Source organism: Vulpes vulpes, chromosome 2, assembly GCF_048418805.1.
Source record: "Vulpes vulpes isolate BD-2025 chromosome 2, VulVul3, whole genome shotgun sequence".
In the NCBI taxonomy this organism is placed as follows: domain Eukaryota; kingdom Metazoa; phylum Chordata; class Mammalia; order Carnivora; family Canidae; genus Vulpes; species Vulpes vulpes.
In genome coordinates, this window is record NC_132781.1 from 154,454,998 (window position 1) to 154,480,193 (window position 25,196).

The following is a 25,196-nucleotide window of genomic DNA, read 5'->3' on the forward strand; positions in this document are numbered from 1 at the left end:
TGTGGGTGGGAACAAGTCTCTGTGGGGCCTCAGACAGGCCCCTCCTCCTCCTCCTGGATGCCCCCCCTGCTCCACGTTGGCCTACAGAGACCACCGCGTGTGCGAGGATGGTTCCTGGGGCCGGCTCCACGCTGAGGCCTCCTGAGAGAGGCCAGGGGCAGTGCCCAGGAAGCAGAGGGCTTCCTGAAGTCTCCGGACTGAGCTCAAGGGCACTGCAGGGTGCTGTGGTATTACAGCTGAAGCCAGGCTGGTCAATCAGAGGCTGGCGTGCTAATCCCACTCACAATACTCTGTGGCCTTGCACAAGCTGACTTCAACATCCTGGCCTCAGTGTCTGACCTATAAGATGGGCGAGTAGAGCTTACAAGGGAAACGGTGAAACCACCACCCTCTGCCGCCCCCGACCTGCCTGGGCTTCTGGGGACAGAGTATAGGATTGAATCACTTTCCATGTCTTTTCTGCTTCGAAGTCTCTCTGAGCCTTGAACCCTCTGGGACACAAAGGATTCCAAAAGTGCCTTGATAAAGGATAAGGCAGGGGGGTGTTCAGGGAGGTGGGGGGACAGCCGTGAAGGCAAGGGAAGCCCAGGCCCACTAAGCTAAAACGAAAAACCCCAACAAGATGAAAGTGGCCCAAATGAGCAAAGGGCCTTGAATGCCAAGCTCAGGGCTCAGAACCCGAGCTCTGCAGAGGGTTCCTTGGCACAGACGGCCCGGCTGCCAGCCTTCACGGGGGAGGCCTCGGTGGGCAGGCTGCACTGGGGCGTGAGCGCGGGTGATGCCACTCCATGTGTTTCCCTTTGTACTTGATCCCAGCTGCCATAAAATCCCCCTGAAGTGCCACACATGTGGACGCTTCTCCCTGGCAGCAGCGGTGGTGGACCACGGCAGGGTGTCAGCCGCAGCCCGGGGGCGGGGGGGCGTGGAGGGGAGCCCCACCACCCGCTGGTGGGTCTGGCCAGGGCCCTCGGGGCTCCCAGCCCGCCCAGGCCAACACTGGCCTTAATTAAAAATGAGTCTCCTACAGGATCCAAACCACCGCCCGGCCACCCCCTCCAACTCTCTCAGTTCTGCTCCCGGGCCGCGTGCTGAGGCCAGCCCCACAAATAAAAGCCACCACTTTTCCCCCCCTCTCTTTCTCTTTCTTTCTCTCTCTCTCTCTCTCTCTCTCTCTCTTTTTTCTCTTTTCCAAAAAGAGAGAGGCAGCCACAAAATCTTCTAAGAGGCCGTGACGTCACCGCCCAGGTGACCACAGCCCAGCCAATGGGCCAAGGCCGCGAGCTGCCTTCTTGCATCCTGTGAGCTGAGGTTGGGTTGACACTGTGAAGGCCTGGTCCCTCAACCACAGAACCACAAGGCCAGGCCCTCAGCCGCCTTCAGGGCCCTGCGCGGGAGCTGGTTGGCTCTTGGTCCTCCCCACCCCCGGGCCGCCCTCGCACCCACTGGAGCCCGGGCTCTGTTGGGGGTGAGGCTCATTCATTCATTCCCCGTGGCGCTGATGTTGGGCCTGGCTCTGCTCTCGCTGCCCTGCGAGCTCCTCCGCCCTGGCTGCTGAAGGCCCCTTCCCGCCATCTAATGATACACTCTGCATACGCTTCTGTTGAAAATTTGTGGCTAGACATTCCTGTGGGACTGGGAATCCAAATTCTTGGGTACAAACAGAAACTTACTTTCCTTGGGGATTTTTTTTTTCTCTCTCTCGCTCACACACACACACTCTCGCGTTCTTTCCTTTTTTCTTTTTCGTAGCAATAGGGGAAAAAAAAAGAGACAAAACAAAAAAACAAAAAGCGACACCACTACCCACCCCCCACTTTTATTTTCAAAAGTAGCTAGGAAAAAATAAAACAACAGCCAACCAAGTCAATCCCAAGCCAACCCCCTGAAGGTCTGATTTCTCGCCTTCCTCAGAGAGGGGCATGGCATCGAACAGCATCTTCGATTCCTTCCCGACCTACTCGCCAACCTTCATCCGCGGTGAGTAATGACTGCCCAGGGCCCTGGGCTGATCCTTTTGGGTGGGGAGCTGTGGCCAGGCCCCGGACCGCGTCCCTCCACCGACCACCCTGGCTGCCTTCAAGTGCGTGGCCTGCCTACCTAAATCTGCTGACTCCTGAAAGCTTGAGGTGGGAAGAGGGGTTGGTGGCCTCCGTGGTCTCCTGGGGTGGACTTTTGTGGGACTTTTACCCTCAGGTGGTGGAGACAGTAAGTGGTTGGGGGGGGAATGGATGCCCTAAGACCTCAGAGGCCGACCTGGAAGGCTCCTGGGGTGGAGAGGACATGGAGAGTCTTCCTGTGACCTGAGGCTTCCTGCCTAACTGACGGGGCCCTCGGGCCCTGCAGCCCCAGCCCCTGGCCCACCCGGAGAGCTCAGACCCTCCACCTGAGCTCAGGCAGACGGGGGCTCTGGGACATGCTCAGTTCTCCCAGAGCCAGGCCAGCTTCTGTCAAGAGCCACGGATCTGCAGATCTTTCTGAGGACTTCTCCCAGACTTTCCAAAGTCCTCCTGGGCTGAGGGAGGCAGAGGGAGGAGAAGGTGGCTACAGGCTTTTGTCGACAACTTGCATAGCTCTGGGGTGCTCTGAAACTGGGTAAGCATCGGGGGTGGGGGGAGCAGGCCTGCAGAAGGTTTACAGACTTGGCCACAGGTTTTGGGTGGGGGGAAGAAAGTGTTTCTGCGTGGCTTTTGCCTCTATTCATGGCCTAGAGTGACCCAGATGTTTGGGCTACATCCCTCAACAAGGATAGGGTTCCAGGATCCCCCACTTGGAACCTCTGATGGAGGCTGGAACCCAGGGGGAGAATTTTCCTGCCTCTGCCTGGCTTTTAGGGCTGATGCGCCCTGGCCTCAGACAACCCCCTGCTGCCTTCCTTCCCCCCCCAACCCCTGCACCCACTCTGCTCACCAGCAGGAGTCCAGATGGGGCTGTGGCACCTGAAATTGGGAGTCAGGAGGCCCTGAGCTTGAGTCCCAGGTCAGTGGCTACCTTGCCAGCCACCTTAGGCAAGTAATGTCACCTCTCTGTGCTCCAAACGGAGGCCCCCCAGGCTGTGACATTCGGGTTGTCTGAGGCTGGGGATGGGCTGTGTATGAGGGCAGTGCCACTGCGTTATACACGGAGACAGGGTCTCTTCCAGAATAGAGGGGCCGGATGGGATCTAAAACCCCAAGGGTTAGGGGGCTGGTGTCGCCTTGTCTCAGCTGAAGTGCGCAGCTGAGACACAGAAGTTGGTCCGATTGTCTGCCTTTCTGTCCATCGGCCAGTCCCACTGCTGACCAACCGAGTGACTCCGAGCCAGTCCTTGGGCGGCCAGCTCTGGGCAGGGACCGGAGCACGTTTAGGCGCTTGTTGTTTAAAGGTTTCTGCGAGGGCTTCTCTGAGGTGGGGCGCCTTCCTCCTCCCTGGAGGGAAGCTGAGGCAGGCTGTCTGGGGGCAGATGGGAACTGAGTGGGGGAGGAAGGGGGGCTGCCGTCCCCGAGGCGGATGCACTCCCGCCAAACCTGGTTGTGGCTGGTGACAGGCAGCAGCCTCGGGTCTGGGAGCTGACAGCCGTGGCTCCTTCCTTCAAGCTGCTCCTATTATAACTCTATTCCCTTTGTAGTCCCCGGAGCTAATTAAAGGCAGTCTGTGGCAAGAAAATAAGAGTTTATAAAAACCATTTGCTGGGTCTTTGTAATCTGTATTTCTCCCTCCGTGAGCAAGATGGGGAAATGTAGTGTTTAAAACAAAGGAATTTGGGGAGACGGGCCTAAGGAGCTGCCACCTAAGATGGGTTCCTGAGGCCACAGGGCCGGAGAGATGGCAGACAGAGCAACAGGGGGAGCGAGAGGAGAGCGGGTGGCTTTGGGCTCAGTGTGTGCCCAGGAGGCTGATTCCTGGCCAATAGGGACACAGATATGCTTTGTGAGCCAGGGTCCTCGGGGATGGCTCCAGGTCCGGGGGCTGAGGCGTCTGTCCACACCCTGTCTGACTGACCCCTTCTCTCCGGCCCCGCTCTGTCCACCGTGTCTGCTCGCAGCAAACTTGCTTTGGGGGATCTGTCTCCCAAACCTGTCCCCCGAGATTTGCAGGGCCGCAGCTGCCGATTCTATCCCCAAAGAGGTCCAGCCTCTGGGTTGGATAAAATACTGGGATCCCCACTGCCCCACGCGGGGTTTTTAACCTGTTCTGAACCACAGATCTTTCTAGAGCCTCAGGAAGTCCCTAGACTTCTTTTCAGAATCACATTCAGATGCATAAACCCAAATCCAGAGGCCGATGCAGGCAACCAAATCTATGGCAATGCGGGAATCCAACTATAAAAAAAAAAGCAAGCGGTGAGGTTGTGGCCACGTGCCTCTGTCGTGACATACGGAGCGCAGAGACCTTGGGTGCTCGGTATCGGCCACCACACAGTGGTGAGGAGCGTAAATGGCTTTTCCAGATACTCTGTGACAGCCCTAACGACACCGAAGAACACCTGCGACTTGTGGGAACAATGTCATGTGTTCCCACCCCAGGCCACAGATGTCCTGAATTCAGTGCAAGTGGGAACTCCAGGCCGACTGCCCCAGTCCCTCTGCAGGGGAGCTCAGGATGTTGCCACCCCCACCCCTGGAGCTTTCAAGCACAGGGATTCCCAAATCCAAAACGCACCTCAGTTCACTCTGGAGAAGAGGTCTGGGCAGAGGGTGGAGAGCCATTCCATTCCCACCGTGAAGTAGAGGGTGAGGAGGAAAGAGGACAAAAGGGACCCCCCTGGGCCCCCAGCAATTCTCCATTTTTCTTCTTCCTCCTCCTCCTCCTCTTCCTCCTCCTCCTCCTCTGCCAGGACCAGCCCCCGGACAAAGGGTATTTATTCCTCTCTTTGACAAATGGAGACTCTGAGGCCTCATGGCTCTGACTCAGACATACGGCAGGACCATGGGCAAGGCTCTTCCTCTCTTTGGGCCTCGGTCTCCCCATCTGGCGAGCACAGGCAACGGCCTTGAGGACGCCCAAGGGCCCATCCGCAGCTCCATGGAAGGCCAGCACCCTTGTCCTAAACTGCCCGTGAGGCCCTTCTCTGGGGCACCCCCCTCGCAGCACATCCCTTGACCTACCCACGTAGGCAAAAGCACTCCCCTTGGGGACACTGAGGAAGCGTTCCCTTCTGGGGAAGAGACTGAGGAAATGGGCCTGAACTGTAACATGCGGGATTTAGGAGACCCTGGGGAGGCAAAGGTTTCCATTCATCCAGTAATTCCACAAACGCTTGTCAAGGAGTAGAGGTGGAGATTCAAGCTGGGGCTCTGGAATCGGAAGTTGGCCCTCTGTAGCCTCAGGCAAGTCCTTTCGCTTCTCTGTGCCCATTTTCTCATCAGTAAAGCGGGGATGATGATTCCACCAAACTCACGGGGCTCTGGAGAGAATGAAACGAGCAGGGAGCCCGGCACAGAGTCCACGCCCCATAAATGTCCTCATTCTTAGAAGTTCCACGAGCCTGGTCTTGGCTGGGATCTCGGATACAAGAGAGAGACTGGGTCAGGCTCTCGGCCCTTGAAGAGCTCAAGGTCAAGGTGTGGAAAGAGATAAGTAAACTGGAAATTGTACTGGGGTGTGATCAATGTTTTAAGGGGGTGGGGGGGACGAGGGGTCTAGCCCACCCCCGGGGGAAGGAAGCACAATTCTCCCGGAGAAGTGGCACTCAGGCTGGGTCTTGCTGGGTGAAGAAACAACAAAGGGGGAGAAGACATCCCAGGAGGGAGAACAGCCTGGGCCAAAGGTGGAGACAGGAATGAGATGACCCTGGGCACCCCCACCCACCCACCCACCCAATGGCCAGAGCGAGCGGAAGTGCTGAAGTGGACGGACAACCTGTCTGTCGGGCCTCCAGTCTGTCGGGCCTCCAGTCTGGCCACGATTCTCTTAGCAATGGTTGGGTAGTCGGAGGGTAGCTCCTCCCCTGAAGACGCCTGGGAGAAACGGAAAATGGCCTCTCGGGCAGGAGGCAGGCCCATGTGGAGGCAGGGGGCGGACAAAATGGCGCCGGGCAGACCTAGCCCGGATGGTCTGACTCAGAGGTCACCGGACAGGGAGGAAGCTGCCCAGACCAGGGAGGTCAGTCGCCGTCCTTTCCTAAGCTCTGGGCAGGAGCCAACAACAGGGGATTCTCCTGGTTTTTGCACTGAAAGCCCCAAACCCCAGGCACCGCAGGACAGTTGGTCACCCTGAGTGCTGCGCCCATGGCAGCCGCCCCCACCTGCCCCCCCAAGCCTGGGAGATGAACAGGGTAGCCAGACGGACCGCCAGCCATCCCGCGCCCACTAGGGTGCTTACCTGGCGCCACGTCTGCTAGGCCCCTTTGACGGTGGCTCCTGAGGCCGCCCTGCACACACCCGTCTCCCCAGACCACCCTGGCTGTCCAAAGTGCCCCCCAGGGAGACATTCCTGGGAGCCCCCCACCGGCCGCAGGGTCTGGGCTGGCATGAGCCGGCCCCACACAGTGGGACTGTGTGTCCAGGCCTTACCCACGCCCACTACGGCAGCGGGCGGCCCCCAGCGGCCCCACCGGTCACATAGAGGGCCCATTGACGCCTGGGCCTTGAGGCTTGAAGTGGCCGCATCAAAGCTGAGGCTTGCTTGGTTACCTGAGGGAGTGGGGGGAGTGTATGGAGAGGAGGGGAGCAGGGGGAAGGATGCCCCTGGACAACAGGCCCTGAAAACCTGACCTTCCAGAAGGCTCTGAGAGGCAGAAGAGAGCAGCAAACTCTGACCCCAACCTGGCCCCTGAGCCAGCTCAGACTACTCAATAGGTGGGGAAACTGAGGCCTGGGCTCAGAGTTTGCCTGGGCGCTGGAGCAGGGCAGCAGCTGATACATGAGTCCCTATGCCCGTCTCCATCTCCCGGAGATGCCTCGTCTGCAGGCCCTCTCCTCAATCTACCTTTCAGAGTGTGCCCCGCCCCCGGGTACTGGGGAGTCTCACCCCATCTTCGAAACTGAGCTCAAACACCCCCTCTGCCAGGAGTCTCGCCTGGGACCACCTGCAACCACCAAGGAGCCCTGGCCTCCTCCAAGCTCTCAGCCCCAGGGTCAGCCTTGGTGCCCAGCATCCTGCCCTCCTTGGTGGAAGTAAGGGGAAGGCAAGAGGGAGGGAGGGAGGAATAGCTTTAGCCCCCAGCAGAACTCAGGCCCTCTGACATTGGCCTTGAGCACCACCCCAGAGCAGCCCCCAGCCCACCCTGTGCGAGGGAGGACGCTGGGTATAGGAGGCCCGGGGTGGGAGCGAGCCCCATTGGTACCCGGAGAAGTCACAAGAGCCAGAAACAGGAGCCAGTGCAGGCAGATTTTGGAGCTGGCAGACAGAGAGTGCCACGTCCTCATTTTATAGATGGGGGAACTGAGGTCCAAAGGGGCGTCTGGTCTTGTGGAAGGTCGGATTCAGCAGCAAGAAGCCAAGTTTTCTTGTCCACCCAGTGACAAACCTTCCGCCTGGCACGTAGCTGAGGAGTCCGACTGACCAGGTGTGAGCTGTTCTGTAGGGAACACGTTAACGCACCTCTCTGAGCCCAGGTTCCTCCTCTGTGGGCTGGGGCTGGGGCTGGGAGCACTGACCTCCAGGGGGGCTTCCACAGAGTGAATGGGACGGGCCCTGGAGCCCTGCGTGCGGCTGGTGGGCAGCAGGGCTCACTTAGAGTCTGTCTCCGGCTGGGCTTGGCCACTCGCTGCGCCTCCACGGTAGATGTTCTGACGTCTGGTTTTCTCAGTGCTGGAGAGGGGTAAGGAGGAGGAGACCATAGAGGGACTATGAGGCCCCTTGTCAAGGGCTCTCTGGGAAGGTGGTGGGAAGGGGACATTCTTTCAGGACAGGGCAACATGACATGTGGTGACCAGCCCAGGCCGCAGCCAGGCAGTGCCACTTCCTCGCTGTGTGGCCTTAGATGAAGTGCTTCACCCCTCTAAGCTCAGTTTCCTCATCTTTAAAATGGGGAGAGCAAGCAGTAGCCAATTCAAAGCTTGCTGGGTGGATTCAATGAGAACATATGTTATGTGCTTAACGCGGGGTCTGGTGCAGAATCAAGCCGTCCATAAATGCTAGAAATTATTGCTCTTCAATCCCCCACTCCCCACCCCTATCCATCCTCGGCGAGAGCCTGTCTGACTCTAAGCAGAATAGGGAAAGTGAGACAGCTGCTTGTCTCCTCTCAAGGCTCAGCTTCCTGGCTGCCCCCCTGGGGTGCCTCTCTGGGTCCTTCCCCTGTCCCCTCCAGGCCTTGGGAGTGCCCTGCTCCACCCTCACTCACCCCCCACTTGTGGAGAAGGACCACCCAGCGTTTCTTGCTAAATGGGTGGAGGAAAGGGAGGATGAATGGGCAAGTGATTGAATGAACCAGGACTGACCAGCCTGGGAGGTTTCCAAGGGGCCTCCTCACTTCCCCCTTTGCCGTCTGGCTCATTCTTTGAAACGCTTGCTTGGTGGGAGCCTGAGCACTCCCGTCCAATCGCACCCCAGCGTGAAGTTTTAGGTTCCTCTTTGGGGTTTTCTTTTGCGTCTGGGAAGTGTTTTTGGCAAAAGGTTCAGACTTACGTGTGGGCGGAAAGGGTGGATGCCCATAACTTACAATTTGCAGGGTGACCAAAGTCGGTCCCCCTCAAAACATCCTTCACTGTGTGACCTGGTGACTAAAATTCCACCTTGGGCACTCAGCCCGGGGTGCCCATCTGGGTCCCTATAGTCACCATACTTTAGCAGCAGTGAGTCCACCTGGTCTGCTCACCTTTGTTTATTGTGCTTTATTTTTTATGTTTTTATTTATTTAGAAAGTCTCTGCACCCAATGTGGGGCTCGAACTCACAACCCAGACATCAAGAGTGTTATGCTCCACTGCCTGAGCCAGCCAGGTACTCACTTTTGCTTAGAGGAGAGAGGTGGCAGGTGCAGAGCGAGTGGAGAGTATTAAGGGAATGCAAATGGAAAACAGGGTGAAATGTTAGGGGGTGGGGAGAAGAAAGGTCCATTTTGGTGGCCTGAAACTCAATTTGCTTGGGTGCTCTGTGGCTCAGCACCAATATCCCACAGCCCCAGGAAGGCCCCGCCACCCTGAGGATTTCCCTCAGTGGACCTGAGTCCTGTCCCTGCCCATGGAGGGGAGGCCTCCAAAGCCCCTCCCATGGTTCTGCACACCCTCATATCTTAGGAAGCTGTGTCAGGTCCAGGAAATTCAAGAGAGGAGCCCCACGTTAGGGGCAGTAGGGGGCCCCAGGGAGAGCCTGTTTCCTCCTATAGAGCAGCCAAATTCCTTCCAAAGAGGAAAGGAAGCCACCTCTGAGAACCAGGCAGCTTTTAGAAAAAAAGACTGGAAGTAAACCACTAAAATGTCATAGTTAATGCTACATGGCACAATTATGGCAGGGAGGCTTTGTCACTAATCATTTGGTGATTGCCTGTTTTCTAAACCTTTAAACACTGACCTGGGCTTCCTGCTAGCCGAGGCCTCACTGGCCACCCCCCTTCTCTTCCTCTCGAAAATCACAGTGTCTGTCATCTTACTCCAGGGTCCTACCTCTATAGGGTATAGAGGAAGGGTCTGCCCTGGGCTGAGCAGAGCTGTGCATACAGCAGGTGCTCAGGAAATGCTTGTGGCCTTTGTTGTGGTCCCAATCTGCAGTTTTCCCGGAATGCCCAGGACTTGGGATGGGATGTGGACCAGTTGGTGGTGTTGATCTCCCAACGGACATTTACTGAGTATCGATTGCATGCATGTCACACACTGTTCTAGGAACTGAGGATATAGGAGCCAATAAGAGGCAAAGATACCCATCCTCCTGCACCCAGTGTCCCAGTGATGAGGGCAAAGAGTTCGCCTCTGCAAAATGCCCCAGTGAGATAGGCCAGCACCCCTCTGGCCTATGCCCTTCCTATCAATGTCAGCCCCCTAGGATTTCCGTAAATGCTCCCATGACACCATTAAATCTTCATCAAAGCTATCCCCACCTCTGTTGCAGAAATGAGTAAATGAACAGACTCAGCGATGGCCTGCTGAAAGTAGTATTTAGGAGGAGAAGGCAATGAGGAAGGGATACGGGAGCCACATTTGTTGATGACTTACTGTGTGCCAGGCGCTGTGGCGGTTCCTTTGCAAGGGTGTCTCATTTCACTTCATCTCTACAATAATCCATGTGGTAGGGGTGTTATTATAAATGGGAAAACTAGGCCCAGGAAAGGGACGGGACTCACCCAAGGACCTGTAGCTGGTAGCTGGTGAAGCTCAAACGCATGTAGATTCCGTCTGACGTCAAAGCCAGCCCAACAAAGCTCTTCCTTCTACCTGGCAGGCGTCTATTCTTCCTCAAGGCCTGGACTCACCATCTCCATGGAGCCCTCCTTGACACCCCAGGCAAAGTGATTCATATCCTCTTCTATGCAGCCAACGCACCTCTAGGTCCTTCTCAAATACTTCTAGAAGACTTCGCAGTATGGGTGGAGCCTGAGATGAGCAGGTCTGGGAAGGAAGGAACATTGGTGGTCCAGGCAGACTTAATGGTGTAGGCTAAGGAATGGAAGAAGGACCACATAGAAAGGGTTTCTTAGAGATGGGAGTGCTTAGGGTCTTGAGGAGAGGTTGTAGGACAAGAGACTAGAGGGGAAGTAGGCTGGGCCCAAAGGTCGGGTATGGCATTTGGCGTGCAAGGACTCTAGGCAGGATCCAAGCTAGGCAGTGATGTGGGATAGGACATCCCATGATGCACTGGGCCGCCTCTGAAATAGGCCAGTGTTGACGTGCTCCTTGAGCCCATGTACGTGTGTGAACAGAGACCACAGGGGCCCTCCCGCACCCACTCATAAGCCCTATTTTTTGTCACTCTCTAGACACACATCTGAGAGACCAAATCATACTTGTTCTCAGGCACGTAACGTGAGTGCTCCATGGAAGGGCATGTCTGTGGTCTGCTGAGGACAAGGGCCATGGTTCAGAGCAGTCAAAATGCGACCCATCTGGGGGAGAATCCCAGCACTCATGCTGGCGACACAATTTGCAGGGCACAGCCCAAAAGGAAAACACAGGGCCCCTTGCAAAATTCATTAGGGATTTCAGGATGGCAATCACAGAACATTAAACCCAGCGTGGGGTTCTCCTAAGCAAGGCTCGATGAGCGACTGCATGGCTTATGGGCCCAAGAAGCCAGCCCCGCCTACAACAGTCCTAGGCTGGGAGGGCCCTGGGCCTAAGAATAAACCTCTGTCTGCCTTTCCTTCTTTTGTCTTTTATTCCTTGGACTTGTGCAGCCTTCCACTCTTCATGAGTCTACAATATAAGAAATAACAATAATAAATTAAGCCTAGGGTAAGATCATACCTTAAAGATTTTATTTTTTTTTAAAGATTATATTTGTCATAAGAGACACAGAAAGAGAGGCAGAGACACAGGCAGAGGGAGAAGCAGGCTCCCTGAGGGGAGCCTGATGTGGGACTCGATCCCAGGACCCCAGGATCACGACCTGAGCCAAAGGCAGACACTCAACCACTGAGCCACCCAGGTGCCCCCATACCTTAAAGATTTTAAAAGCAGCAAGAGCATTAGGGAAAACATGAATTCATCAACATCCCCACCCCACCTGCCTCTTATGTTGTATATCTCCTAGGAAATTAAAAAAAAAAAAACCACTATGATGTCAACACCCAAAGAAAACCACTCTCATTTGATCTACTTCCTTCCAGACTATTTTTCCCTGTGTCTGGTTTTTGCCTCTTCCCTCCATGGGTTGAGGCCATGCAGACCCATGCCACATATCCAGGAACCTCATCAGGAATGTTAATAATCAGTATGCGTGTACATCAGGCTCTGTCTAGGAGGAGTCTAGAGTAGCTCTGTCCAACAGAACTTTCTCTGATGTTGGAAATGTTCTATGTGTGTGCCGCTCATTGCGGCATGAATGCCTGCACAGGCCGAACTGAGAATGTGCTCGCCTAGTTCACAAGTAGCACAACTGAGGGACTGAATTTTCTATCTTATTTCATTTTAATCATTTTAGTTTAAATAGCCCCGTGGGGACCGCCGCTACCCTGTTGGACCACGCAGATGTAGAGGAGCGGATGCCCGACTGCTAACCCAGCTTATCTCTTGGAATGAGATTATGGACTTTTTCTTTTCCCAACATGTTTGAACAATCTTATTATACTCCATTCGCATGGATTGCTTTTGTCATCAGAAAAAAGCTACTGAAGATTTTTAAGTTTGTAATACATTCAATGTACGGGGGGGAAACACTTTAGATTTTTAAAAGCAAATCACTGGGGAAGATTGATTCTGGCAGAATGAGATCTATTTTTACTTTTCCTATCAATGTTCAGAAAAAGAACGTGGGGTTTAGAATCAGAAGCTGTGGGCTTATCTCCGGGATCTGCCACTTATTGGCCACTTAACCTCCCTGAGCCTCAATTTCCTCGTCTGTAAGATGGGGATATTGATGCTTCTGACCTCCCCTGGCTGCTGTGGGGACTGAATCGGGCAGTGAAGGTGAGGGCACAGGGGACCAGTGGATCAGGGAAGAGCTTTAGTGCAGATGATTTCTGCAGGGGTGTAACCACGCGTCTCTGTGAGGGGCATTACTCACAGTTCTCGCTCGGCTCTGCCTGCCATTTCCTAGAAACCAGGAAATGAGGGGGGCATCTCCCACCGTGTGTTCAGCAGATGTTGTCAGGTGTTGAGCAGAAATAAAGGGGCTCTGTGACCAAACAAGACTGGGGAGGGCTGTATCAAACAATGTTCAACAGAGGATTTTGCAGGACTTTTCAGAGCCTTTAATATGCTAATGAACACAGGCTCCTCCTCAGTCTGGTGTGCTGAGGAGCCCACTTTGGGGTAAACTGCTCCAAGGGAGATTTTGCATCTACCCTGGCTACAGGCCCCATGGGGGAGGGGGGGCAGGGATTATTTTTTCAAGGACAGAGGAAATTGTTTAAGACTTGAAAGAGAAATTAGCTGGGTCCTCAATGCAAAAAAGAAAAGTACAAAATTGGGATTAATAAATGCATAATTGTCTAGAAAATGGAATTATACCAATTCTCAACTCCTAAATAGTTAGAATATTAGCAGCAAACACTTACACACAGCTCTTCCTGATACCAGGCACAACATGCTTTACATATCTCTGTTCATTAAATCCTCACAACCCTATGAGATAAATGCTATAATTAAGTCAGCTTTATAGATGAAGTAACTGAAGGCCAGAGAGGTTAAACCACCTGCCCAGATTCACCCAGCTGGGGTTCCACCCGCAGGCATCTAGAGCCAGTGCACCTCACCACAGCACCATAGCTATGAGCTCACCAAGGTTTCCTCCATCGAGGAACATTCCTTTGTTTCCATTGGTCCCCTTCCTGGGAAGGGCTGGTGGCACTTCCACAAGCCCCGCCCATCAGAACCAGCTCTGCCACATTCTTGCTGGGTGAGTCAAAACTGGGCTTCAGTTTTCTCATCTGAGAAATGGGCCAGTTGTCATACGAGGACCAAAGAGGGGAGGTTCGTAAAGCCCAGTTGCAGAGTCCACTCAGAAAGCACTTGATGTACAGTGGCCCTGGCTCCCACCAGTGCATAGATGGGGAACTGAGGCCCAGAGGGAGCCTGGACTCTGGCTCCCCACAGATGGCCGAAGCTGAGCTTGGAAAGCTCTCCAACAAGCCAGGCCCAAGTCACGTGGCTAGCCCAGTCCCCACGTGGCCCAAGCAAATGGCTTCTTTCTCATCTGGCCGGGCTTTGGGTTATCCTTCCCATAATGGCATTACGAGCACTTTGGTGGGGGCCTCTCCCTCTGGGTTCCTCTCCCTGGGCCCCTAGCCCTCCTAGGGGTCCCTCCCACCCAGTGCAGCATCACTCGATCCAGCATCATGTCCAAGCCTACTGGCCTGGGCATCTTGCAGAAGTCCCCTGGAATTCCCCTCTCAGGTGCCCCATGCGGGGTGGGGTGGGGGCACAGGCACACAGACAGGCCTCTTCCCCTGTTTACAGACCCCCACGCTTGCCTGGTGGTACATTCCTCTGCCCTGAGTCACCTCTGAAATTGACTGTGCCAGAACAGGGCTCGACACTTTACATACGTCCCTGCAAACGTTCACAACCCTATGGACTCAGAGTGTTCGTCTGTGTTTTGTGGAGGAGGACCGCGAGGCCTAGAGAAGTGAAGGCACTTGTTTAAATTCACGTGGCTTATACGCGGTATAGCTCAGGTTCAAACCCAGGCTCTGCCCAGCCCTTCCACAGGCACAGCCTGGGGCAGAAAAGGCAGTTCCTGAATACATGTGATGTGCTACACACCCCACACTTCCTCTGCACCCCTGCAGGCAGGGGCTTTGTTGCTGGTGAGTGGCTAACCCTCATGTCTGAGCTGGGTCCCTCCCGCAAGCAGGGCCAGCTTCTCAGGCTCCAACCCAAGACGGGGACATAGGGCTCCGAGATCAGAAGGGGACCCCACACTTGGGTTAATGCTCTGCAGCTGCCATCTTGAAGTTCTTAATAATTTTATCTTTGGATTTGTGCTTTGTAAGTGAAGTTGGATGAGACAGAGGTGCATGTGGGGACTTGGCACCTAGGCTCAGTGCTGCCCACCCTGTGGGCAGTGATGTGGGTATGGGGAGGGCAGGTGCACATGACCCATATATACATCAAGGTTTGGGGGGACCCGATGTCTGTGAGGGTCCCCATGTCCAAGGGACTGCAACAATAAATAGAAAATACAGACATCATGGCAAGTCAGAGATATCATGGAAGAAAGCCAAGAGGTTTTTTGGTTTTTTTTCCTGCTTTTTCAACAGGGGCCCTATATTTTCATTTTCCACTGAATGCCATAGAATAGGTAGCTGGCCCTGCCTGAGGATTGGGGGAACATGTGGGGCCCCCAAAAATAGAGCACACGTGGCAAGGGAGCCCAGACTAGACCTACCACGTTGCTTTTTGTCCACATGAGAGGAGGAACGATAGTGTCTCCTGGGGCGTCCTGGGCTTTATCAGGAAGAGAAGACCCAGTTCAAGGGCCTGGGGACACACAAGCCCTTCCAGTGGCTGACCTGAGTTGGGAAATGCCGCGTGGGGCTGCTCAGAGGTACACACCAGCTCAGACTCCCAAGGTGGCCCCATAGCCTGAGCAGAGACTTGCTTCCTAGCTAAGGCAAGAGGAGACCTGGGCTTCTATGCCCTCCCTGGTTGGGTCAGGCCCCAGGACAACACCGAGCCCTTGGCCCAGAATAGTGGACAGAGGGCTGGTCATACAGGCACCTCACCTGGGCATTTAGACACATGGTGGCTGATAAAAGCTCATAGGGCCCCTACTGACTTGGGGGAGGCAGGACTCTGGCTTAGTCAGTGACCACCTGAACTTGTGATCAAGCTCTGGTCATGGTTGGGGCTCGGTTTGGGACCATTTAAGAGGTTCAGATTAGGGCATTGTCTGTCTTGTTCACAACCGAGCCCCCCATGCTAGGCCTAGATCTAACTCATAGGATGGGCTCAGGAAATAGAGCTGAAGGAATGAATGAGCAAACACAGTCTGCTCAGGGAGCCGAACCATGGACCCTAAGAGGACCTGCACTTTCCAATCAGCCAGATCTGGCATCTTTGCTCCGCCGCTCACTCCCCTACCCTATGGCTAGTTACTCTCCCTCTTGCTCAGTTTCTTCATCTGGTCAATGGGGAGAATGACAGGACAGAGAATTTACTAAGACAGTATTTCAAGTGCTCAGCTCTGCTCGCAGCCCATGTGAAACGCTCAGCGTGTGAGAATTAATACTATATTAAGAAGCCCGCAGACCTCTACCTCCTCAAAGATGCTCAAAGTATTCCCTCTGGCTCTCAGATTTCAGGCTTCAACGTTTTTTGAGTATTTTTCTATATTACCTAATTGTTTCCAGGGTGGCCATGTCATAGCTGACCCTTGAACAACATAGGTTGGAACTTCGAGGATCCACCTATATATGGATTTTTTTTCTCCCATAGACACAATACAGCACTGTAAAAATATTTTCCCTTCCTTATGATTTTCTGGATAACATTTTCTTTCCTCCAGCTTATTTTATTGTATAGAATACACGTGACATACAAAAAGTCAATTGACAGTTTATGCTATCAGTAAGGCTTCCGGTGGATAGTAACTGAATTTCGGGGGAGTCAAAATTTATATGTAGATTTTTATGTACTGCACAGGGGTCAACACCCCCACCCCTCACCATTGTTCAAGGGTCAAACCAGCTGTATCACGGGGGTAGAGGTGTGTTGCGTGAGGGATCCAATCAATGCTGTGTGTGAACAGCGCTATTTTAAAGACAATAAATGAATGGAGGCAAGTCAGAGTCAGCTTCTGGCAAATATTCCCTGGGGTCCCAGCCTACAGAGGCCCTAAGAGCATTTGGGCCCTGTGCCCTCCAGGGCATGCACCCCTGCCCTGGGCCCCTCCCCCTCCCCCACAGGCATTCAGCCTTCAGGTCAGACCAGCACCGGTATGGGTTCCTGGTCAGACGCCTGGGTGTGGTGGGGCCCCTGTCACAGCTCAGCAAAGCCCTGCCTCCTCCTTAGGCACCCACGCCTGTGTGCCCATGACCCCCACCCCACACTCGCCTACCCCCACTGTGCACACAGGAACATGCACATGCTCACACAGGCAGACATACAAGAGGGGCCACACCCACTACAACAGACACCCCGACTTTTCAGGAACCCTTGCCCATGGGGACCAAGGGACACCTGGTAATGTGGTCTGAGGGAGGCCGCAGGGGGAAGCTGCTTCACCCCTACCCAGACTGGTCTTGCTTCTCTGGCCAGGAAGTCCCTCCTCTTCCTGGGAGTCCCCAGACACCTGCCAATGGCCCCAGTCCCCTGGGCTGGTGCTTGAGGGATGAGGCCTCACGGAACCTGGGACCGATGGGACAGGGTACAGGCTCTGGCCCGGAACAAGGTTTCCTGGCTAGGAGAGGCCTCAGAGATGCCAACAGGGGACCCATCAATTGACAGGTGGGGAAACTGAAGCTGTGAGAGAGAGGTGCTGCCCAGGGTCCCCAGGAAGGTGGCAGTGGAGGAGGTGGCCCAGCTCTGTGGAAGTGCACAGCAGAGGTAGCAACAAGGAGGGCTGGCTCTGGGCGCTTCAGCTTCCCATGCATCTCACTAGGGCCATGTGGGGATCTTCCAGCTCCAGCACTCTGATCTTCTGGGAGCTCTGGAAGGTTTCAGGGAGCTCCAGGTGAAGTCCACACAGCTCCCTGGGTGGTAGGGGAAAGAGGATGCAAATAGGAAGGGGCCCTAGGGACCTGGGTTAACCCCCTGAACTCATTTCTGGCCTCTTCTTCCTGTGGGGTCAGTTAAAAAATAGCCTCCCATCTGCCAGGGCTGGGGGGGGGGGGTTAGGGGGGCAGGCTCCATCTGGGCCTGTCAGGTCCCCCTAGCCCAGCCTAGTACTCAGACCTGCTCACTCCAACACCACCCCCCACTCCCAAGACTAGGCTTGGCTGTCTGGTGAGGTGGCCCATCTGACCAGTTCTTTCTCCCTTTGACTCAGCACTGAGCATCACCACCACTCTGCTGAAGCAGCCTCAAGCCCAGGGGGCTGTCATATGAGTCTCTGCTCACCCATCTTACAGATGGAGTGAGACCAGGCACAGTGGAGTCAGGACATAGGACAGGATCTGGCCACCAGCTTTTAGGCCACAGCTTGCTTCCCAGTGATGCTGGACTGTGCCACCCTCGGGGAGCAAGCAGCAGAAATAGTGGTGCACGGTCTTCACATCCCCAGATTACAAAGCCCACAGTTCCCTGGAGCAGAATCTGCGGTCTACATGAGTGTGGCTCCTGGCGGGTGGGGCAGTCAGGCTCACCTCAGGCGGATCCCAGGTGCCCTGTTTCCCTGCTCTGTGACCTCAGCCAAGCCACTTAGCTCTCAGACCCTCAGGATCCTCATCTGTAAGAGGAGACACAGCCATCCTCTGCCCTCAAGAGTGATTGTGAGGACACACTGAGATGCACAGGCCTGGTACATGGTGAGCTCAGGTAGCGAATTATTAACAAGCATGAGGTCTACACACGCCCGAGGTCACAAGCACCCTCAGATCGTGGTCATCTGTGAGGCTATTCTGGTTGGAACTGATTATCTGGGATGGAAACCATAAGCCTTAGACCATAATGTAGACAAATGGCTGAATAAATGGGTATTTCAGCCCAGTGGAACAGGCTGGCTCAGAACTGGTCCTCAGGGAGGAAGCTAGGATGGGGCTAAGCAGTGGATACCGGGGTGTTCCCAGCAGTGTCTTCATAACAAATGCAGAAACACCCGAAAAGGCTGGCCAGGAGGGAACACTACGGTGGTCCAGCTGGGGGAGTGGGGGTGTCTTCACACTCCCCCCACCTCTCGTGCCACCCCATGCCGGACAGCACAGACACATGCCCTGCCGATGGGGAGAGGATTCAACAAGCAGGGCAGGAAACGCACACAACGTGTTGGTGCGCTTCAAAAGCAGGTTGAAAGCAGCATGTATTATGTGTTTCCAATGTTAGAAAAGAAAAGAAGGAGGTGGGGGGAGGTGAGAAAAAATTAAATCTGTACATACAGTAGGAGTACCAGAGGGCCAAAAACCAAAATGTTAACAATTGTTCTGGGTGGCAGGATTATGGGTGGTTTTAATTTTCTTCTTCATAATTGTATTATTTTCCAATTTTTCTTTAATGAATGTGTATTATTCTTATAATCAAAAAAAATGTGTTTTTAAGAGATGGGGCAGGGGGATTAGAAATTGCTCTTGTCCTTTCATAGACTTTAAAACTGAGGCCCAGTGTGAAAAAGATGGATATTCATTCATTCACTCATCCATCCATTCATTCCCTCACTCACTCATTCACTCATTCATCCATCCATCTATGTATCCATCCACCCATTCATCCATCCACCCATCCATGCATCCGTGTATCCATGCATCCATTCATTCTCAAAAGCTTCTAGACACCTCCCTAGAGCCAGGCTCCAAGCCTCACAGCCAGAGCTGAAAGTGATCTGTCTCTGACCTCAGGGACATCACAGTCTGGGGGAGAAAAGGGCATGATGGTAAGTCTTTATGATGCCTTCAGACGAGGGGCCACAGGAATAGTGAAGAGAGAGGGGCCGAGGCCTCCCAGGAGCATCATGTCTGATCATCACTCCCTTCACGATGAGGGGAAATTAGGACAAGGGCTTCAGAGCACAAGGAGGAGTTCTGGAGCCCCAGAATGGAGGCAGGTACCACTTGCAAAGGTATCACGGGCTGTTAGAGAGGATCTACTGTGTGTGGGGAAGTGTGTCAGGAAATAAAACTAGAATGTTCTGTGAGCCAGGTTCTTCAAGGGCTTTGAGTATAGCCTGGCTGTGCCACTCAATGGTCATGGGACTCTGAGCAAGCTGCAAAACCTCCTGGGCCTCAGTTTCCTGGAAAATGAGCTAATGACCTCATCGGGTCATTGCAAGAACCCAGCAAGGCAACAACTGCAATGTACTCAGAGCAGCACCAGGTGTGTAGGCAGGGCCATAACATACTTTGCTTTGATTATTTGCTATTATTTACACTTTACCCAGGAGGCATTCTGGAAACCCAAAGTATTCTTAAGCTAGAAATTAATATTAATTCATTCTTTTATGCATTTCATTCATTCGACAGATGCTTATTGAGACCCTCGTATGTACCCAACCACGTTTTTAGGCACTGGGGATAGAGTTGCCAGACCAAATAGGGGACACCCAGATTATCTGAATTTCAGACATATAAATAATTGCAATATTTGGGATACCTTTATGCCAAAAAAAATTGTCTGTCGTTAGTCTGAACTCCAACTTAACTGGATGCTCTGTATTTTTATTTGCTAAATCTGGCAACTCTAACTGGGAGTGCTGCATCAAGTAAAAAAAAAACAAAAACCCTACCCTCCTGAAGTCGACATTCCACAGGGGAAAAGAGACAGTTCATAAGTAGAGGCATAATTTATCAGGCAATGATGAAGGTGCCGAAGACGTATAAATCAAGGAACAGGGATATATTGATTCCCTCGTGCTGCTAAACCAAATTACCACAAATTTCATGGCTTAACACAATGCGCATGTATTATCTTACAGTTCTGGGGGTCACAAGTCCTGTGTGCATCTCACTGGGCTAAGATCAGATGCAGGCAGGGCCGCGTTTCTTTCTGGAGGCCGTGGGACAACCCATCTCCTCGCCTTGTTTGGCTTCCAAAGGTCACCCGCTTTCCTCTGCCAGTTTTCCATATCACATCATCCACTGACCATCGTCTCCTGCCTCCTCCTTCCACTTTCACGAAGACCCTTGTGAAAAACTAGGCCCACCCTACTAACCCAGAGTAAGCTCCCATCTCGAAGTCCTTAACCCTCATCGCATCTGCAAAGTCCACTTTACCGTGTAAGGTCGAATATTCATAGATTATGGGGCTTGGGATGTGGACATTTTGCAGGACCGTTATTGACCTACAGGGGCTCCTAGGAGGCCTTTCACAGGGTGGCAGGGACCTGAATGAAGTGGTGAGTGGAGCCAGGCAGACAGAATGTGAGTTGCTCTCCGAGGAGAGGGAACTGTATGTGCAAATGCCCTGCAGTGTGGGTACGATTGGTATTTAAGGACCAGCAAGGAAGCTAGTGTGGCTGGAGGGGCAAGTGGAAGGGGATGAAGATGGGGAGATAGAAGGGGTGCTGGTCATGCAGAATCCCAAAGGGCTGACTGATGACCCACCTCCTGGCCCTCAATTCCCCAAGCCCTGTCCCTAATGCCATCTGTTCTGCTAAGCTGACAGTTGCTCCTGCATCGGAGAGCAGACTTCCTCCCAGAAGTCCTACAAGATTAGAAGGAAAGTTTCCCTGCAATATGAGGGATTCGAGTAACTATTTAAAATAACCTCCTGTGGGCTACCAGGAAACTGTTGGTTACCTACCAGAAAGGTTGAAAACAGGAGAGAAGAGGTCTTAACTGAGGGTCAAAGGGCCCAAGTGGCCTCGACCCTGCATTCGAGGACCAGCCAAGCTCTTGAGGGGAGTGGTGAGTCCTGACCTCAGCCACTGGCCATGCTGTGACCTCAGGAAGCCATGTCCCCTCCCCAGACCTGTTTCCCCCACATAAGGGAGTTGGACTCGAGGATCTTCAAGGTCCTCCCGGTGTTGACCAGCTGTGATCCCCGTACCCTAAGGCCCTCTGATTCTAGGGATCGTATATTCTAGGACAAAGCCCTCATAACTGTGTGGCCACAGACAGGTTACTTTCCCCTGCCGAGCCTCAGTCTGGGCAACTGGAGGTGGGGACGACTGCAAAACGTACCTCTGCGGGCAGGGTGATGGTGACAGTGACTGTGCCGAGCACACAGGGAGCACCCAATTAACATGAGCTCCAGTGACAAGGATTCTAACGTTGTCAGTCTTGGAGCCTCAAGTCTGTGACCCTGTCGCCAGGAGCCTGACATTTGCCGGCTGTGGGATTTCAAGTCTCCAGGACACCCCACCCCCGCCCCGACGGCCAGCGTGCCCCCAACGCCCTGGCCTCCCCCACGTGCTGGGTGGCATGCCTACCCCAGGACCACATGAAAAGCCATTCCCCCAGGGTGTCCCCACACCTGGGAAAACCGGCAGCCTGCCCGGCGCTGGCCCCGCCTGGTGGCTGGAACACCGGGCAAGATCAATGAACCAGGCTGGGCTCCCAGTGCAGCCACCTTGTTCCAATCAGGGCTGGGCGCCTTCCGCTCTGGACCCCCCACTCCCCCCCAACCCCCCGCCCAGCCCCGAGCTGCTGCCCCTCCCCGGCCCTGCCCAGCAGCCCACGTTTCCAGCCCCGTGACCCCTGAGAAACGGTGCCCACTGCCTGACTCCCCCTGGCTGCAGCCTGCCCAGACCTGGGCGTTGGAAGGACAAGCTGGACGACGGGGCGGCCAGAGGAACACCAGGCCCAGGGCGGGGGCCGGCTCTGCTCCTGGCATTCGGGCATCAAGCCGTATGAGCCCCTCCCCCCCAGCCTCAGTTTCCTCAGCTGCACCTGGTGCTACCTCAATTCACCCCTCCTGGTTTTCAGGGCCCATTGTGAGCAAAGCAGAAGAGACAGAGGCAGGAAATGTTTTAAAAACTGTGGACATGCCCAGTACGGAGGAGGAGGGAGAAAGCAGGTAGGAGAAGCCAGTTCTCCCTTCATCTGTCTGGGTCCCTCTCTGCCTCCAGCTCTCGGCTCAGATGTCACCTCCTCTGACAGACCTTCACTAAGCACCTGCTCTAAAGTGCTGGTGACCACCCCCTCGCCCTACCCACCAACCCAGTCATCTTCTGCACCTTGGCCTTCGTCTGTTTTCTCCAACATCCCAAGACACTCTCAAATATTGGTGCGTTTATTTGTTTACCTCCTTGTTCATCTCCTGCCTTTCCTGCTGGAATCAGAGCTGCGTGGACCTCCATGCTGGTCTTGTCCAAACAGCCACTAGCACATAGGCTGTAGGTGCTCAATGAGTGTTTGCTGAGCTAACGAATCTATGCCTCCTCCCCGTCTGCTGCTCATTCCTCCTCTTCCTTTCCATCCCAGCTCCCCCCATAGAGCACAGGGCTCCCTGGGCATAGGACCTGGAACATCGTCCCCTGCGCTCCTGGGGATGGGCCCAGGCCTCTGTGAGCTAAAGGAGTTTCACATCATCAGGCCCATCCCTGATTTAACTGCGGCCTGAAGATGGGGCAGTAAGAGGGCCCAGCCCTGACCCTAGATCTCTGTACTGTCTACAATCCCCTTGTAGAAGCCCCCTCAGGTGCAGCCAGAGACACACAGGTGACAAATGCCACATTCTTGCCAATGACAAACTCAGGCCAACAGCAAATGACAAAGAATGCCCAGTGTCTGAGCCTGTGGCCTAGACATGCCAGTAGGGGTTTATAAGCCTGTGCAAGTCTCTATTTGGCTCTGCCCACATCCTCAGCACCTCCCCAAGGGCCATGGGCCTGGTAGACCAGGAGGCTGATCTCCCAGGCCACACCCCCCAGCCCCAGCCATCCAGCCCTGCTGGCCTCTGGTCTCTCGGGGTCACCTGTGGTCCCAAGGCTGCTGCTCTGTCTTGCTTCCATGGTGTCTACTTTCCACGCATCCAGGCCAGGCAGCACCAGGTGCTGGGTGCCAAGTTCAGCTCCCATGTTTACCCTCAGTGTGAACTGGAGTGAGTTACTAACCGTCCTGTGCCTCAGTTGTTCTAGTGTTATAATGGGGATGATGATGGGGGCCGAACACATAAGGTGGCCGTGAGAATTAAATGATATAATGCACGCAAAGCATAGATAGCTTTAGTTATTATAATTGAGGGGCCCAAGGCCCTGGGATGAAGCTCCTGGGGTGAGCAAAGCACAATTTCAGAGTCAACGGATCTTGATTCAAATCCCAGCTCTGCTGCTTCCTGGCTCGGTCCAGGCGGCTTCCTCAGGGAAGTCTAGTTCCTCGCCCATAAAGTAGGCCCACTGACACGCATCTGGAGGACTACTGGTAAGATTTAAGTAGCTTAGTAGGGAGCGTGCTCAGCAGGGTCTGGGTACCCAGAAATGCCCCATTTGGGGTATTGCCATGAGGAGGATGGCTTCTAGGGCCAGCAGATCATTCGGCTGAGATTGAACTGATAGATGGGACAATCTGGTTGAAACCATGATCTGGCTGAGAATAAACACTCCTCAGTTTTGACACACCATGGGCAGTTTTGCAACTGTATACAAATGTAGACATTTTTGTCCGTTTCTTTTTTAGAGAAACTTTGGGTGAGCAGAGCTTTTTCTATTTTTTACCTTTTGCCTTTCTTTTAGGATGTTTATTGTAAAATATAGTAAAGGAAGAGGCTATAAAACATAGATATTGTTTAAAGAATAATAATAAACAGACGTCCAGAATAAATAATAGAACAGAAGCCCCCATAGCTGTGGCTTCCAGACCAGGACACCCAGGGTACCTGACAGGCTAAGGTGGACTAGGGAGTGAGAACAGGGGTACAAAACCAAGACTTGTGTAGGGGAGAGCTGGGCTGGCAGGCAGGGACCTCAGAGTCAAATCCAGCTGCCAGGGAGCCTCCTGTGTGACCCTGAGCAAGTCTCTGATCTCTCCTGGATGTCAGTAGCCCCAGAACTGTCATATATTAACGTGGAATTCTAAGGCAGCCCGAGTGGCTCAGCGGTTTAGCGCCGCCTTCAGTCCAGGGCGTGATCCTGGAGACCTGGGATCGAGTCCCACGTCAGGCTCCCTGCATGGAGCCTACTTCTCCCTCTGCCTGTGTCTCTGCCTCTCTCTCTGTATCTCTCATAAATAAATAAAATCTTTTAAAAAAATAACATGGAATTCTAGAACACTGATGATGGACCATCCTCCTGAGGATCAAGTGTGGCCCAATGCACTTATCTCCCTGATGAGGTGTCTGATGCCCAGATAGGGAAGGGACTTATCCAGGGTCACCCATCAAGAAATAAGGGGACGGCTCCTCTGGAGCCAGCAGCCAGGTCCATGAGCCTTGGGCCTTACCCAGGTTATAGGTCGTGACAGTCTTTAGGCTCTTTTCAGCCCCAATTTTCTAGGACTCACTGAGGACTGGGACTCCTTTGAGTTGATCAAGTTACAAGGTGCAACTGTTTCCCCAACCAGTAAGGGTGGCAGAGGAAGGACTGGAGCATAAACGAGTAGGGGCAGCCGGGACTCCTGCTACATCCCAGGCCAGACTCGAGGCAGTGACCCACTGAGAGCTAATATATTTATATTTACGAGTGGAAGAAATAACCATAAAACCGGGGCACCGCCCCCTGCCCCCCGGCCCTGGCCCTCTGGGTGGATCCAGGCCCCTGTCACTACCGTACAGCATGGTACTGAGTGTTCTACTAGCCACTGGGCACGCCTGTGAGCACCCTCACTTCTCTGGCCTCTGTTTTTCCTTCTGTTATATGAAAATAAAAAAAAAAAAAAAGCTTAACCACTTGTACTGCCACCTCCATGGACCATGTGAAGATGAAATATTGCAGAATATGGAGTGGTTAAGCCATTTGCTTTGGAGTAAGAGGGACCTGACTCTCAATCTAGGCTTCCTTGCCACGTGAAAGATTCTCTGAGCCCCAGCTTCCACATCTGTGCAATTCGCGGGATTGTTTTGAAGTCTATCTCAGATAATGTGGGCAAAATAGGTGCTCGGAAAAACACTCCTCCCCAGGCCAGGGGAGGTGTTGCAATTGGCTGATGTGGTGGCT

The 25,196-nt window shown here is 53.8% G+C and overlaps 1 protein-coding gene across 1 annotated transcript in view; it reads left to right on the forward strand.

The window, feature by feature from the left end:
* Positions 1-1,482: 1,482 nt before the first annotated feature.
* Positions 1,483-25,196, forward strand: part of RUNX3 (RUNX family transcription factor 3) — a 60,000-nt gene continuing 36,286 nt past the window's right edge. The window contains exon 1 of the mRNA XM_026012534.2: positions 1,483-1,977. Coding sequence (XP_025868319.2) covers positions 1,920-1,977 — 58 coding nt within the window. The 5' untranslated portion in view covers positions 1,483-1,919. The remainder of the gene's footprint in view (positions 1,978-25,196) is intronic.